The 14,071-nt window shown below is 37.7% G+C and overlaps 2 protein-coding genes across 6 annotated transcripts in view; one reads left to right on the top strand and one right to left on the bottom strand.

Annotated features, from left to right (window-relative positions):
- GPR155 (G protein-coupled receptor 155) overlaps positions 1 to 3,899 on the top strand; it is a 30,545-nt gene extending 26,646 nt beyond the window's left edge. For 3 of the 4 annotated variants that reach the window (XM_032989732.2, XM_032989733.2, XM_032989731.2), the window contains exon 16: positions 1,864 to 3,899. In XM_032989732.2, coding sequence (XP_032845623.2) covers positions 1,864 to 2,086 — 223 coding nt within the window. In that variant the 3' untranslated portion in view covers positions 2,087 to 3,899. Of the gene's footprint in view, positions 1 to 1,810 lie in introns of all 4 variants that reach the window. The other variant, XM_032989735.2, reaches the window with a different exon arrangement.
- A 1,773-nt stretch (positions 3,900 to 5,672) lies between these two features.
- On the bottom strand, positions 5,673 to 14,049 carry SCRN3 (secernin 3). 2 transcript variants are annotated; one of them, XM_042784226.1, is made up of 7 exons: positions 13,807 to 14,049; positions 13,429 to 13,610; positions 12,462 to 12,661; positions 11,559 to 11,771; positions 8,908 to 9,070; positions 8,356 to 8,536; positions 5,673 to 7,574 (listed from the first exon to the last, which is right to left on the bottom strand). In XM_042784226.1, exons 1-7 carry the CDS (start codon positions 13,978 to 13,980, stop codon positions 7,419 to 7,421), a joined length of 1,269 nt encoding a protein of 422 aa, XP_042640160.1. In that variant the 5' UTR covers positions 13,981 to 14,049; the 3' UTR covers positions 5,673 to 7,418. The 2 variants fall into 2 exon arrangements, with proteins under 2 accessions (XP_042640160.1, XP_042640161.1); XM_042784227.1 differs by having other exon boundaries at positions 13,813 to 14,049.
- Between the last annotated feature and the right edge of the window lie 22 nt (positions 14,050 to 14,071).

The following is a 14,071-nucleotide window of genomic DNA, read 5'->3' as shown; positions in this document are numbered from 1 at the left end:
AATAGAGTGCATGTGTGTCTGAGTTTTGTCAAACTTGAGACTCTTCATTTGTTTTCTTTTGAAACTAAGAAGGTGTCAGTATTGATGTGACTATTTACTAATAAATAGCTTTTACAGGAGGCAAAATTATTGCAGCTGATGTCAGTGTGTACTCAGAGGCCCCTCAGTATGTGAGATTATAGTGGGTTTTGGACCTTTACACCTTTTGCGTTCATATAGTTAATTTTACTCATTCCTCTCATGAGGCCTAAACCTTTAGGAGATGAGCAAAACTTTCAGAGGCAAATTAAGATACCCAAATCAAAGATTTATGTATTCAGGTATGTGTAGGAGGATGAGAATATAAATGCAGACAGAAGGAGCACAAACAAGAGAAAGAATATGCCTTTATTTAAATATTTACAATATGAAATGAAGACATGAAGAATTGTTCTAACAGGACACTTTTACTTTTCTTGTCACGTGAGCTTTTAAGTAGGACTAGTTTGGTGGGATGGGGTGATTGTTTAATGGTCAGATAGTCCAAAACCACATTCCAGAACTGTTTTTGACAGCATCATGATTTCATTCGGTTGTCTCCGAAGTCAGTAATGTTCCATAAGAAATAAAGTCATAAAATTATCCATTTAGGAAAAATGAACTATGGCAGTTCAAGGAACTTCTTTCATGCTTCTTTCATGCCCGACAGAAGGGATGTATCAGAAAATGTTTGGTTTGAAATAGGACAGGTTTTTCAGCTGTGTTTCCTGTGCCTCTTCTGCTGTTGGGTTTTCTTGGGTTTTGGGCTGTTCATTTTGTTGGGTTTTGTGGTTTTTATTAATCATATATCCACTTGAGAATACATCAAAATCTGACATTTGTTGCTTCATTGTTTTAGTATTATGTTTGTGTGGAACTAGTTTCATGTCTTATTTCTCCTTGTGCATTAAAACAAAGCATTTATCTTCTCATTTTAAATATTCATCTAACTTGATCCTATCCTCTTTGATTTAAACATACTGTAACTGAGACCTTGAAATCATGGATTTTTATTTGTTTTCATTTTTGCTTCTCTGCTAATTTATGTTAACTCTTGCTCTGTGTTACTGCTGCTTTTAGCTTAAAAAAAAAAAAACAGATAAGTGTGTTTTTTGCTGTCTTGTGTAGCTGTTAATAATCTTCAGAAACCCTGTACTTGAGTTTCATAGAGCAGATTTTAGATAACCAAAACATTAATTGCTGCAGGTAAATTTCTGAATGGTATTTTTACTGCAGCTAGGTTAGGTAGAAGGTAGTGGCATTGCCTCATAAATATGTAAAAAAAAATTAGTTTAGTATTGTTGTAAATGTTTTGTTTTTTCTTAGTACTGCCTGTGTGGTAAATATTTAACCGGATATGCAAGTTAAATGGTATTTGTTTACAATATATGTGAGCAGTTAATGTCTGTTTAAAGCTGTAGAGAAATTATCAAATTGAATTGAAGTGCAAATTGAGGCCCCATTGCTGCAGGCGTGCTGCACTCAAATCAGATATTTTGTTGCAGAAATGGTCATACTAATGAGTACATGGGAAGTATCCAAGAAATAGAATTACATTGTGTGTGGTTTTAGGGAAGTTGCTACTTACATTCACTGAATCTTATTTGTGTAAGCCTAAAATAACTTTGTATGTAGATTTTGCTTCTCATTGAAGTGTCTGTAGGAAAAGGTAGTGAACATTGGCATGTCCCTAATATACAAAACTTGCAAATTCTCTTCTAACATGCTCTTAACTATCATGATGTCTTTCCTTGTTTCCTGCTATTTTTCCTTGCCTTTCGCCATCGTGCAGTGGTGATACCAGATTTACAGAGCATGTGGGTGAATCCTTCCTTTGACATACAGGTGTGGTGCAAAGATCTCCACTGGCATCTTCTTTGGCTGTGACCTGGTGAACTGGCTCATGCAAGTTGGCCTTGCCTCTGACCGTGGTGAAGCTGTGATGTATGGCGACAGACTGATGAAGGGAGGCGTCGTCCAGCATATTACAAATGAATTTGAATTTCGGGATGAATATTTGTACTACCGCTTTATTCCTAAGAGATCAGCTGCAGTTGAGAGCCATTGACCTAAGCATGTAGGCAGAGGACAGGCAGCTAGCAGTGTGTGACCACCTCCTCTGCCTTCACCACTGAAATTGGAAGTATTTCTTTCTTAGGGCTCTCAGAGCATTGTGTTACTCTCTCTTGCAAAGTTAAGAGATGTGGTTCTACTTGTGTCTATTCTGAAGAAAATGGTAGCAAGTGGTATTTAGGAAGCATGCCAACCAGAAAGCAACTAGAACAAATGAAGATGCTCTGAATTTAGAGCATTTTTTCCATTTTGAGCAAAACAGATAGTAAAATGATATGTGTCACTGTTGTATTAGAGGCATTATAATAGCAGCTTTAGTGACTGGTGCCACAACGGAAAAAAAAAAAAAAAAACAAAAACAAACCCAAACATGAATGAAAGGTATTTTTCATGTTGCCATATGTTTTCCATATTTTAATGTGATGAAATATTGACTCCTGTTTACAGTCAGACTTCCCCCTGGCTTCATAGAAGTAGAATTTCTTCTGTCATACCCCAGTTTTTACTACTCTACTCTTGTCTAACACCAGGAAATTTTCTAGCTGTTTACACCTCAGATCATGTGGTTTATTTCTCCCTTAAAGATAAAATCCTCCATTTGTAAAAGTAGAATTGTTGTGAAGATGATTCTGATGCCAGAGGATTAAAGCTGAGAAGATACTGAGTGGCATAAATAATGGTTTTGTACAAACTTGCCAATTCTTAAAAACGTATAATAATACCCAACACTGCCCCAAATTGGGAAATCATTTAAACAACTGGTTTGGAAGTTTTGCCTTATGGTGGTAGTAACAGCTTTGTCAAGAGTAGATTTTTACCTTTTGCAATTAGCCTTTCCAGTTTAATTCAGAAGTGCCAGCCTCAAATGAAGATGTTATCGAAGCCTTGGATACCTGTACAAGTCAAGATGAAAAATTTTATCAAATCATGAAGTCTTTTACATTAAGTACAATGACTTTTAAATCCGTTATATAGAGAATCCTAACTAAAGATCCAAGTTGCAGTTTAGAGTAGCTAAAGATCCTAAAATTTTAGTATTGGCAGCCTAACACAGGTTTCTAATAAGCCTCAAGTATCCTCCTATGATGTTTAAATAGTTACTCTACTGTCATTCAGGTTCCTGCACTGAAGGCAGAATCTGAGAATCTTTGTGTCTTTGGCAGTATTTTGAAAAGGTTAACGACAAACTGTAGTATCTGATAGCCATTATTCTGCCCTTTTAAAACTGCAAGAACAGCATTTATATGTCTACATAAAAATTTTATATAGTGAGGGAAAGGAACCCAGGTATTAAAAAAAAACAACATTATTTGATTAAGCATAAGAATAACTCTTCTCATCTTTTTTTAAGAAGTATTTTTTTTTCAGTACACAGATTTTTATTATAGCTATTTATGCATCTACTTTGTATTAAGAATTAAAAGTGATTTTTAGCAGCATTAGCCTACTGTTCAAGAAACAGTTGTTTTATGGTAGCTATAACTCCGTGCAAGACTTATATTGAAAAAATAATTCCTTTTATTGTCAGTCTTACTGCACTTCTGCAGTGTGCACAAAAACATAACTGCATCCTACTGCATACGTATGCTATACAAACTGACATATTTAATGTTTTCCAGCAACAAAATAATTGACATTTGTATCAGGCTGTGGCCACAAAGGAAAACGATAGCATGTTTCCACTACAACTGCTGAAGACAGCTACATCAAACATTTTAGAATAATTTGATATATGTGAGTTAAGAGCAGAAGCCACGGGTATGTCTGGCTTCTAAATACTGTAAATCGTCAATAAATCTGTTACTTGATTTCAGAGTGCTGAGCTTTGATGTGTGGGGTGTGGGAGGGTTGTGTATGCATGCCAAGATTTATGACAAAAGTGTTTTTCTGAGAGGTTTTTAAAAGTGGCTCTTGGGTTTCAAATTTGGTATTTCTTAAATCCACTGTTGATACTTTTTAAGTAGGCAGAGGACTTGTTAATGGATGTTCACACAAAGATACCAGTTTTAGGCTGCTAGACAAAACATATCTTTAGGGATGTTTGACATTATCATCTGCTAACCAAATACAATTTTTTTTTTTTTTTTTTTACTCTTTAAATGCTCAGGAAGTTGATCTTAGGTCAGTTTTACAGTCTATGCATATTGGGTTTGTGCTCGTCTTTCTCATTTTCATCATAAAGTCCTGCCCTTGCCTCCCTTTTCATAGTGGCTCTGCTGTTCCCTAGATTTGAACACAACATAACTGTTTTAAGTAAGAAATTGATCAAAATTTCTGCTTAGCGGAGGCTCCCTGTTACAAATCTAATGAAGAGAACACCTTTAATTAACAACTGACACCAAATTCTGTTCGATTAACTGCTACAACATTGTGACTGATGATATACCCATTAGTCTGATGAGAGTCTATGATGGTTAATAAATAAATTAAAGAAAGTAATAATTAAATATGAGATATGATAATCTATTTCTAAGTCATTGGGTACTTCTGGAAGCTAAGAATAGGCTTTGAATAGCTTCAGAAAGTTAAGTAACTCTTCTATCGGATAAATAATTGTTTCCACTAAGGAGCACTGGCAAGTTGTAAAATAGTTGACAATTTGATGTATGTCAGTAGTTGATCTACTGCTGTGTGGATTTTGGTGATTAGAAATAGCTTTGCTTTAAAGATGTGGTCAGTGGTGCAATGAGTTATTTTACTTTGAAGGTGGATTTGTTTGGGATAAATCTCAGTTAACTTGGAAGTTACAGATCTATGAAAACATCTATTGAACAAGTCCAGATGAGTCTCTAGTGAAACCCTGGATCTTTTTTCTAACACTAATCTTAAAATAATTGTGATAATGGACAGGGGTGGATAGAAAACTTTTAGTTTCCTAGAGAGCAATTTCAGTACTTTTTTTAATAATGATCCTTCATAAAGCTCTAGACCTTTTAAAATAAACTGTAAAGGGTATTCCTGAATTAAATATGTGCAAAGATTGCCCTCTGGAGGAGATTGTGATTTTTTTATTTTTTTTTTTTTTTTAATGTATGGTTATTTATTCCTCCTGATTTCATCTTCATATTCTGTTCTTACACTGCATGTGTTCTAGAGGGATGAAATCCCAGAGAAAAAGGTATCAAAATATCCTGTACTCGGTTGACTGTCACTTGATCTATCTCCACACATCACACTGTTTTTACTTTGTATCCTGTAAACCAGTAAACAGAAAACGGCACAGAAACTAGAGAAAGTTAGGCTGTATCTGCCTGTATTACAGTATCTGCCCATATTACAACCAGACCAGTATGCGTAATCTGTTTAATTGCTACCCCATAATTAAGTGGCCAAGAAGTTCACTTAAAGGGGCCTGCTCCACCACCTTCACTACTTTCCTGTGTAACTTCACTATATTTGCATTGTAGTATAAAATTTTCTCTTGTTTTGCTATGCTGTCTGTAAACTTCACTCATAACTTGGTTTCCAGCAGAGTTTTACTTGGCATTTATTGATATTTTGAAGTTATCAAAGAGCTAGTGTAGAAGAGCCGATGATCAAAAACAGGACAAAGATACATGATGGTCAGATATAGACATTCATGAGGAAAAGTATTTTATTAAATATACCTTCCAGTTCACGAACATCCACTGTACTATTGAACCTCTAAGGAATTTTGTTGACAACACAGGCACAAAAGGTTCACGGTCAACTCAAGTTTACTTTCAGTCTTACCTGCTACTCGATCTTACTTGCTACTTGGTACACACAGGATCACTAGAAAGTTCAACAACCTTTCCCAACCCATTAGTTTCTTGCTGTGGATCTGAACACAGTATCTCAAATTAACTTCTACTTGCATTATAGGATCAGGAAGACGAATTCTGCCAGGCTCTCAATTTTCTTATTCATTCTGCAAACTTCACTGTATATGTATTTCTTTTGTTTGCCTTTACCTACCTGTTTTACCAGTGAGGGGATAAATAGTTTACAAAATGAGAAACTTGCATGTGTGTAGCCCCATCTTTAGCATCTGAGATGATTCTAGAAACTGACTAAATATAGAAAAATCATCAAAGAATGGTCTTTCTGTAGTCTGCTGTGTTTCTGTGGGGATGCTGTGGTATGTCACATACTGCTACTGCAGCTCTAATGCTCCACTTCATGTTACATGCTCTCTTCTGAAGGTTTGCAGAAGTGCTGTTTTTTTTTTTTTTCCGTCTAGTCATACTTTTTGTCCTGCTTGATCATGTAGTAAGGCCAAAATAATCTTTTTTTTTGTTGCTGTTTGCTCAGTTTGTCCCTTGCCACAGATAAGAAAAGTAGTGTCACATATTGATCGTTACTTTTAAAGAGGAACAGGGAGGAAGAGTTCCTGGCAGGGCAAAAAGCTTGGTTAAATTCACTCCATAGTATAGTATTTTTGGCAAGACAAGTCACAGTTAAAAGGTGAAAAAATGAAGTGAAAAAATTTTAAAAATCCTTTTAAGTGTCCCGCTGAGTATATGTATATACAGGTGTACCCCAACATCTTTGTTTCTAGTTGCTGATTTTAAAAAAAGTAAGAATTCAAGAAACATTTAAAAACTCCCACATAATGTTATAAAGTGTATTGCAGAATTAATTTTGCAATAATCATATTGTATGTAAATAATTTATTTTTTGGTATTAGGGTGAGGAATATAGACAGGCAAGTGAAAATCATGTGGTAACTTGCAGGACGCTTGCATTGTTGAATTCCATATAATCAGCTTTCACAACAAATCTATGGTAACATTGTAACTGTGATTTGATTTTAATATACCTTGAACTCTTAACCTCATTTTACATCGGTTCATATATGAAACATATCTTAGAATGGTTTTGATAAACAGCTGAATATCAATGTTACTTGACTTGCATATTACTTTCCGTTTTATTCAGTGCAAGTAATAGGTTCTACATTTTAGAGTCCTTCAGCATGGCTGTTTTAATTCAGGCAATGTGAAATTCTGCTGCGATTATCCTGACTATAAAAGCTATGTGTGTGTACACTAGAACCGAGTTCTCCAAATCTGAGTTAGTGTTATTCATCCAGAAATACGGTGGTTCCGCAATTTAGTCAAGCCATTACATTCTAACTGCATCTGTTTGTTGACAAAGTCTATCTCTGATGACAGCTTTATGCCACTTACAGACAAAGCTATTGCCTGGCTCTTAAGAGCCTTTTCAGTGTTGTTTCATACAACCAAAAGCTGTTTGGCCTGAATATGAATCCGCATCTTTAAAACTGTCCATACTGTAATTTATATAGCCACTTCATTACAGTTAATCATAAAACTGACTTTTACCACATTCAAATAGTAGGTTTAGCTATATATTTTGAGTTCTTCTTCTACACACTGTGAAAAAAGTTTAACCACTTGGTTAATGTCAAGACATCCATTTTGCAGGATTGATTCCATTTCACTTATCTTCTGTTTCTCCAATGCCTGTATCTCCTTCAGCATCTCTTTACCTTGTCCCTGCAAAAAGAAACATCTGTATTTTACTAAAAACTATACAGAGTGTGTAGTCTTCACCTAACAAAATTTTGTTCTACTGTCCTTATTTTAACCTCTTAATAGTTTTTAGGGTACAAATTTGTGTTGGTAGAAGTTAGCACCTCAACGCGTTTTCTTAGACATCTTTCTTAATATCTAGCACTCACTTCATCTCCCTGCATCCTTGTCCGATGGACTGAAAATAAACAAAATTGAAGTTGCTGTAGGTATTTATGCTACCAAAACTTAACGGGACATATGTCTTATTTTTTAGAACATGTATCTGTAAATAGGAGCGATGCTATTGTTAAACGTATGCAGCTACCTCCCTGCTTCACCTTTGTGATCGTGTTTCCCCTCCTGTCCACACCAAGCAATAAAAGGCATGCCCTGCTGCCTGCCTGAGATCATGGTCTGGAAGAGGCTGAAGCTCTCCTGTCAGGAGCTGTGTATCTGCCTGGGGCTGCTCAGGCATTTCCCCATTATCTGGCCAGGGCAGGAGTATGTGTGGCCTGCTGCTTTGCAAGATGAGCAGTAGAGATACTTGTCTGGGGCCGAGCCTGGGACTACAGCAAAGTGCTAGTTGCAATTTTGAGCATTTGAACCGTATGCCTGCCAGATGCCAAGACAATAGGTTTCTGGTGCACTACAGTGTTCTTTGCAATCCATCAAAGGGCATTAAATGGTATTGCATTAACAAAATGTGAGCAAGGAGCTTATATAAGCCACCTGCTTGCATTGAAATCTAATTTAATCAACGTACCTCGAGAGTTTCCATAACTACAGCAGCACTTTCATGTTTTTTATAGAGCTCATGTCTTCGATCTGGCTTATTCTGAAAACGTGGTTGCTGCTTAACTGGATCATCATGACCAAATGTAGGGGAGCTAGTTTTTAATAACTGAGTAATATTGGGCACAAAAATGAAAGGCTTGAATACAGACCTAGAAAGAGAAAATAGAGCAGAGATCCTTTACCGATACAGTTTTGTTAAAGTTGTTGAGTGAGTAGATTGCTGTATTTTTCCTCGTTCTTCTGATTCCCCCCTTTTAAGAAAGAAGTCTTAAAAAAAAAAATAAAAAAATCTCCTAACTGATGTTTAAGTCAGTTACAGCAGTGTTTTATTAAGTAGAATGGTAGGGAGCATTAATGTACATAATGTACATTATGTTCCTCCTACTTTTTGATTGTGCTTTTTCAGGAGAAAGAAAGAAAAAAACCACGAAAGCAAAAATTAGTATAATTAGATAAATTGAAAGACTTTTTCATTTAGATATTTGCAACTTTTTATACTAATTATTTGCTGCTACATCACCTTGCAGGATCTGGAGTTCCAGTAAAGAAGTGAATACATGGCAGATTAGGCTGCTGGGGCAACACAGACACCATGCTTCCAGTTGTCATAAATCCACCTTCCATATTAATGCCACTCTCTTTGTCACGAAGAATCTCCATCATTATTTCAGAAGTAATAGATCCTATTTAAGATACAATACAATAATTTACATACAGCACTATTTATAATATCAATTAAATGGCACGTTCTCTACAGCAGATTGTTTTTTTCATTAACAGGCAATGCCAATTTTAGTTTGTCCCTGTTGGCAAAAAAACCCCAAAATCATCCTAACAGCATATCTTAATATGCAACACACTTAAAAAATATTGTTTTGCCTGAAGTGTTTATTCTAGATATATGTGATAGTGAGCTATAACATTTATGACTTAAAAAGGAGGGAGAACAACAACACACGATGTTTCCCAGAAAGTTAAAATACATATGGCTAGCAAATGGTCAGTCACACAGTAACTTTTCAGATAAAAATTAGTAGCTTGGATTAAAGGCTGAACTTCCTGAGCGCTGTATGGAAGTTAAGATAAATCACTATAATAATCACTGGTGTTTGTACGCAGTTAATGCCACTATGTTGCTTTGGAAATGTAAAAATAATAACAACTGTGCCTGGATTTTGTGTGTAACTTTGAAAATGAAACACTAAGACTGTAACTTTTCTTTTTAATCATCTGACCTCCCACTGCACTTAGACTTCAAGTTGACAGTTGAAAGGATGCACTGGAGTAACAACATGTTCTATACTCAGAATCAACAGAAACTACAATACATTTCTCAACTACCCATGTGAGGTACAGTGCCAAATATCTCTATGACAACAATTCTTTCTTCTCAGATAGGTGAAACAAACCCCTTTCTACATATGCCTCTGTATCTAAGTGTTCAAATGATACCGCTGTTCATGTACAGTGTACACTGAAGCTTAAATACTGGCATGATATCATCATGCAATCCAGTACTTGAAGGTATCAGCTACCATTTAATTTTTTACTGCTTCCCTCAGTGAAGTTTTAGCAACATAAAGATTCTTTTTTTAAATTACCTTGCTGTTGCCTTTGAAACTAATCACTGTTGCTCGGTCAGATGTCTACAGTATTATTTTTTTATACACAGTTCAAATTGCCTGTAGACAGGCATGCAGCACTACGTTTCCGCAAGGAAATAGGTATTCCCACAGTTGCTTGGGAAAGCCAGAGAATTCAAGAGATCAGCAAGCTAGGAGAATCAAAGAAGCTAAAAGAAGCAACAGCCAGTTTGTCAACTACAAGTTGGCAACTTGTCCAGCTGGAAAGAAGGTAATTCCTATTTTCCACTAAACTTCTTTATTATTTTTTATTTCTGGAATACATTTCCTATTTTATGAAATATAAAGAATGTATATCTAAAAATGGTCTTCATGTGGTAGGCACCCTGGAAGAAACCTGTAATGCCACTGAGTGCAGGAGTGTGGAAGGGTAGATTAAGAAACCAGTGATTTTACGATGCTGTAAACCAAATAGCTTTTAGTTAGGGCACCTATTTTAAATAAATCTAAACAAACTGAAGCTATGAGGCTGATAACCTGAACACCTAGTGTGATTTTTAAAATAGCTCAGGTAAATGCCTGAAAATGGGGATTTAGAATGAAAAGCACTGATAGAATCTCAGCATTGTTATAATACAAGTAAATACAGGTATTATGAAAGTGCTTTCAGTATTCAGAACCTACAATTCCCAAAATGAATGCAGGATTTACATGATCACTAGAGCAGGATAGCAAAAGGTAATTCTGACACATTAACTAAATGCTAAACCTGGGCTGGCAGAGCTTAGCCAAATAAATAAGAAAACACAGGGGTGCAATGTAATTTTGGTTCAGATTAATTACTTCAAATGAGCAAAGAAATACAGATGCAGCAAAAACCTGCCAGGTGGACGCAGATAGAAGAGTAGAAGCCTCTTTCTGTAGAGGTCTGAAAAATAGTAAGTTAGTGATTAGGAGCACCTGCTTAGCGTACAGAAAATTATTTTGTTCTGCTCTCTGTGTTCTGTTAGACTACCCAAGATGAGAGTAGCAGTTAGAGCAAAACTACAAAGATTTAGAAACCAATCTCAAAAAAATAAATGCAAGATATGTATCTGAATGCTGTGCTGGTGTCTTAGACTTATATGAATGGTACCAGGCTGAAGTTGTTCATAAGGTTGTCTTTGTGGCTGCAAACCACTGGGAGTCTGTTTTAGCCTTTCTTTGTTTGTTTGTTTTGTTTTTTTTTTTTGTTTGTTTTTTTTTTTTTTCTTCTTAGAGGTACAGTAATGACATAAATGTTTCAGAGCAGTTCTTAGAGTATTTAGTGGTATGGTCATAATGTGACCTCTCAGTGTTGTTACTGTAGCTGTGTATGTTTGATATTTGACTCTTGTTTTAATTCTTCCTACTCAACAAATTGGCAAAAAATAGATAGAAGACTTCAAGTTCAGTGTTTCTCCTTTAGGCAAAAAGTTATTCTAGTAAGCTCTGGTTCACTAAATCATGTGAATGATTGCCTGCATCAGATGTCTAATCATTTATGTTTTAAATTAATGTAGCTCACTAAATGCTTTGTATATCTTTAAAAAAATATAAAAAATCATACCTTTGTGTTTGTTCAGAAGTTTATAGCCTTCACAATATCGGCCTCTGGATGTGGTCATTCTGGCCGTATTTACATAAGAATATGTGGCAGCAAAATCAAATTCCTTTTCCCCATCCCACCAGCCCTTGGTTTTGGCATATGCCTTCAATTCTGGGTGCTCTCTGTCAATCTTGGTTGTGATAGAGAGCTGGTTGGAAATATTCCGTACACCTCCTGTTTGTAAGGTGGGGAAAGAATCATTTTAATACATTTAATACTTTTTCTTGGTATTTTATTAATAAGTAGCCTACTAAAGCAAATGATGCACTGAAGAGTTTCCTACAAGATCTGAGAGTCCTGTGGTTTATTTTTGGCCCTCTCCCTGACTATTTGTATCCTTCTGCTTGAAATTCCACTGCCACTCAGTTCCGACTCATTTACTTCTATTGTCAACATCATATTTCAGGTTCTGTCCTGATTATTCCCATCTTTACATCCTTCCTCTTAGACCTTCAAAGACACAGCTTGTCCTTCTAAGCCCACTGGAAGAACCAGCCACTTCAGGGCCCAATGCACCAATCCTGTCAGTGCTACCCTGTCACCAAATGAAATTGTCACCGATTGCCACCATCCTTAAGACCATACACACTGCTGTTATTCTCATGCTGACCTCCCTGCTGTTCTCTGTTTTCCAAGTGCAGAAGTGGTTATCTCTGACTCTGAAAAGGCCCCTTTGACTCAGCTCCTCTGTGAAACTGCTAGCCACTCCACACTGATGCCCTAGGAAGCAACTGCTGTTGTTTACAGGTGCATGTATGTATCTGTAGGCTAGCTTGATGCCTTAATGAAATGGTAAATGAAAAGTGGAGAACTGCTAATTGTCACTGCATTTGAAATGTTTAAAATGAAGAGCATCATCCATACCTTCTACTTTTTCTGCTGCCCAGTATTTTCCTGATGTCTCCAGCACCCATGCTTCCTTTCTGTCAGCTATCAGAAAACTATTATGGTATGTAAATACCATGTGGCTCTCCATACAGTTTCCTCCCTGTCCGTATTTTTCTAGCAAATCAACTATGACAGTAAGAGCCTTTTCAGCTGTGTCCGCTCTCTCGAGTCCAAGCCTAAAACAAAAGGAAGATGTTATCTTTGGAACTATAAACTTAACATACAGCTATTCAGTCGGAGTATTCAAATAGACTTGGAATGCTATTTCTGTGTGTACCTGATGCTTGTATGATCTGGTAAGAGAAAGGAACAAGTTACTTAAAGCGCTTGTTTGAAGTGGGTCCCCTATGTCCCCGACATGGGGAAAACCAACCAAATGGAAATGCAGAAAAACAGGGAGAGGGCTCCTAGGAAATGCCTGCAAGTCCTGTGTGGGTATTGAACTGGGGGGAAATAGTACCAAGAACTGACTGACTGCTGTAGGTTAATGAAAGTTATACTGGCACCAGGTAAGGCTGGCACAACAAGTTGTTGTTATTTACATGGAGATGTGTGTCTAAGACTGAAACTTAAAAATATATGTGTGAAAGATGGGGGAAATAGGAAATGAGTACAGAACCTAGAAAAAGACCCAAACCCTAGTTCCTGAAGTCCATCTGTGCTCTTGTTAAGAATCTTGTTTCAGTTTAGTATAAAGTTTGTAGAGATAAAAACGTTTGATGATTTCCTTGACAGATTCTGTCCTAGTGCCCCAATACCTCTCACAGGCTACCAGCTTCTGGCAGAGACCTAATGCCTGTGCCGAGAAATACTTATTTTCAACCATGTCTAGAACAGTAGAAGAGACAGATGTCTTCTGAAAGTGAAAGTACGTATTTCCCCATATAACTCCAAACAAATGCTTCAGAATTCAGTACCGTTTACCGAAATAGCCTGTGCAAACCTTACGAGGTCCATGCCGAGGAGAGCTTCGTCATCGCAGATGTCCTCTCTCCCCCACACCGCTTCGTTCCCGATGCACACGCCGTGTTCGTTGGCCCCCATCTCCGCCCCCCAGAGCCAGGAGGGGCGGCTCAGGACCACGGCGTGCGTCTTTTCGACTTGCTCAATTTTGATATAGGTGCACTGCAAGAAGTCAGATCACGCAACAAGTTACCTTTTGCGCTATCACTTTGGCGAGCATCTCCCTCCTGATTAACCGGCCAAATCGCGGGCTAAAACCACACAGAAAATAAGACGAAAGTGGTTTGGGTTTGGTTTGTGGTTTTTTTTTTTTTTTTTTTTTTTTTTTTTTTCCCGTCTCCCGAAGGAGTGGCCGTCCCCTCACCTCCAGCGCGGCGCCGGGCGGGTGCGCGGCGGCCGGGAAGAAGACGACCTCCTGCACCTCGTCCGCCGGCCGGTCCGAGTTCTTCCCGAAGACGACACGACCGGCCGCCGCGGCGGGCGGCAGCGCCACGAAGGTGTCGCAGGAGCGGGGCGGCGGTCGCGGGAACATGGCGGCGGGCGGCAACGGCGGCTCCTGAGGGCTCGGCGGCGGCGGCGGCGGCGGCGGGGCGGGGCGGGGCCGCGCCCCGCAGGAAGGCCCG

This window comes from Tyto alba, unplaced genomic scaffold (assembly GCF_018691265.1).
Source record: "Tyto alba isolate M040663 unplaced genomic scaffold, T.alba_DEE_v4.0 Super-Scaffold_7, whole genome shotgun sequence".
Classification (NCBI taxonomy): Eukaryota; Metazoa; Chordata; class Aves; order Strigiformes; family Tytonidae; genus Tyto; species Tyto alba.
This window is presented reverse-complemented; position numbering and strand designations above follow the sequence as displayed.

Bases quoted from the DNA above. Each gene is read 5' to 3' on its own strand.
- SCRN3 (XM_042784226.1), bottom strand. From the start codon at position 13,980: ATGTTCCCGCGACCGCCGCCCCGCTCCTGCGACACCTTCGTGGCGCTG. The intron at 13,611-13,806 runs GGACGGCCACTC...GACTTCTTGCAG, and splicing joins GCGCCGCGCTGGAGGTGAGG to TGCACCTATATCAAAATTGA. The intron at 7,575-8,355 runs GTACGTTGATTA...TTCTTTTTGCAG, and splicing joins TAGTTATGGAAACTCTCGAG to GGACAAGGTAAAGAGATGCT.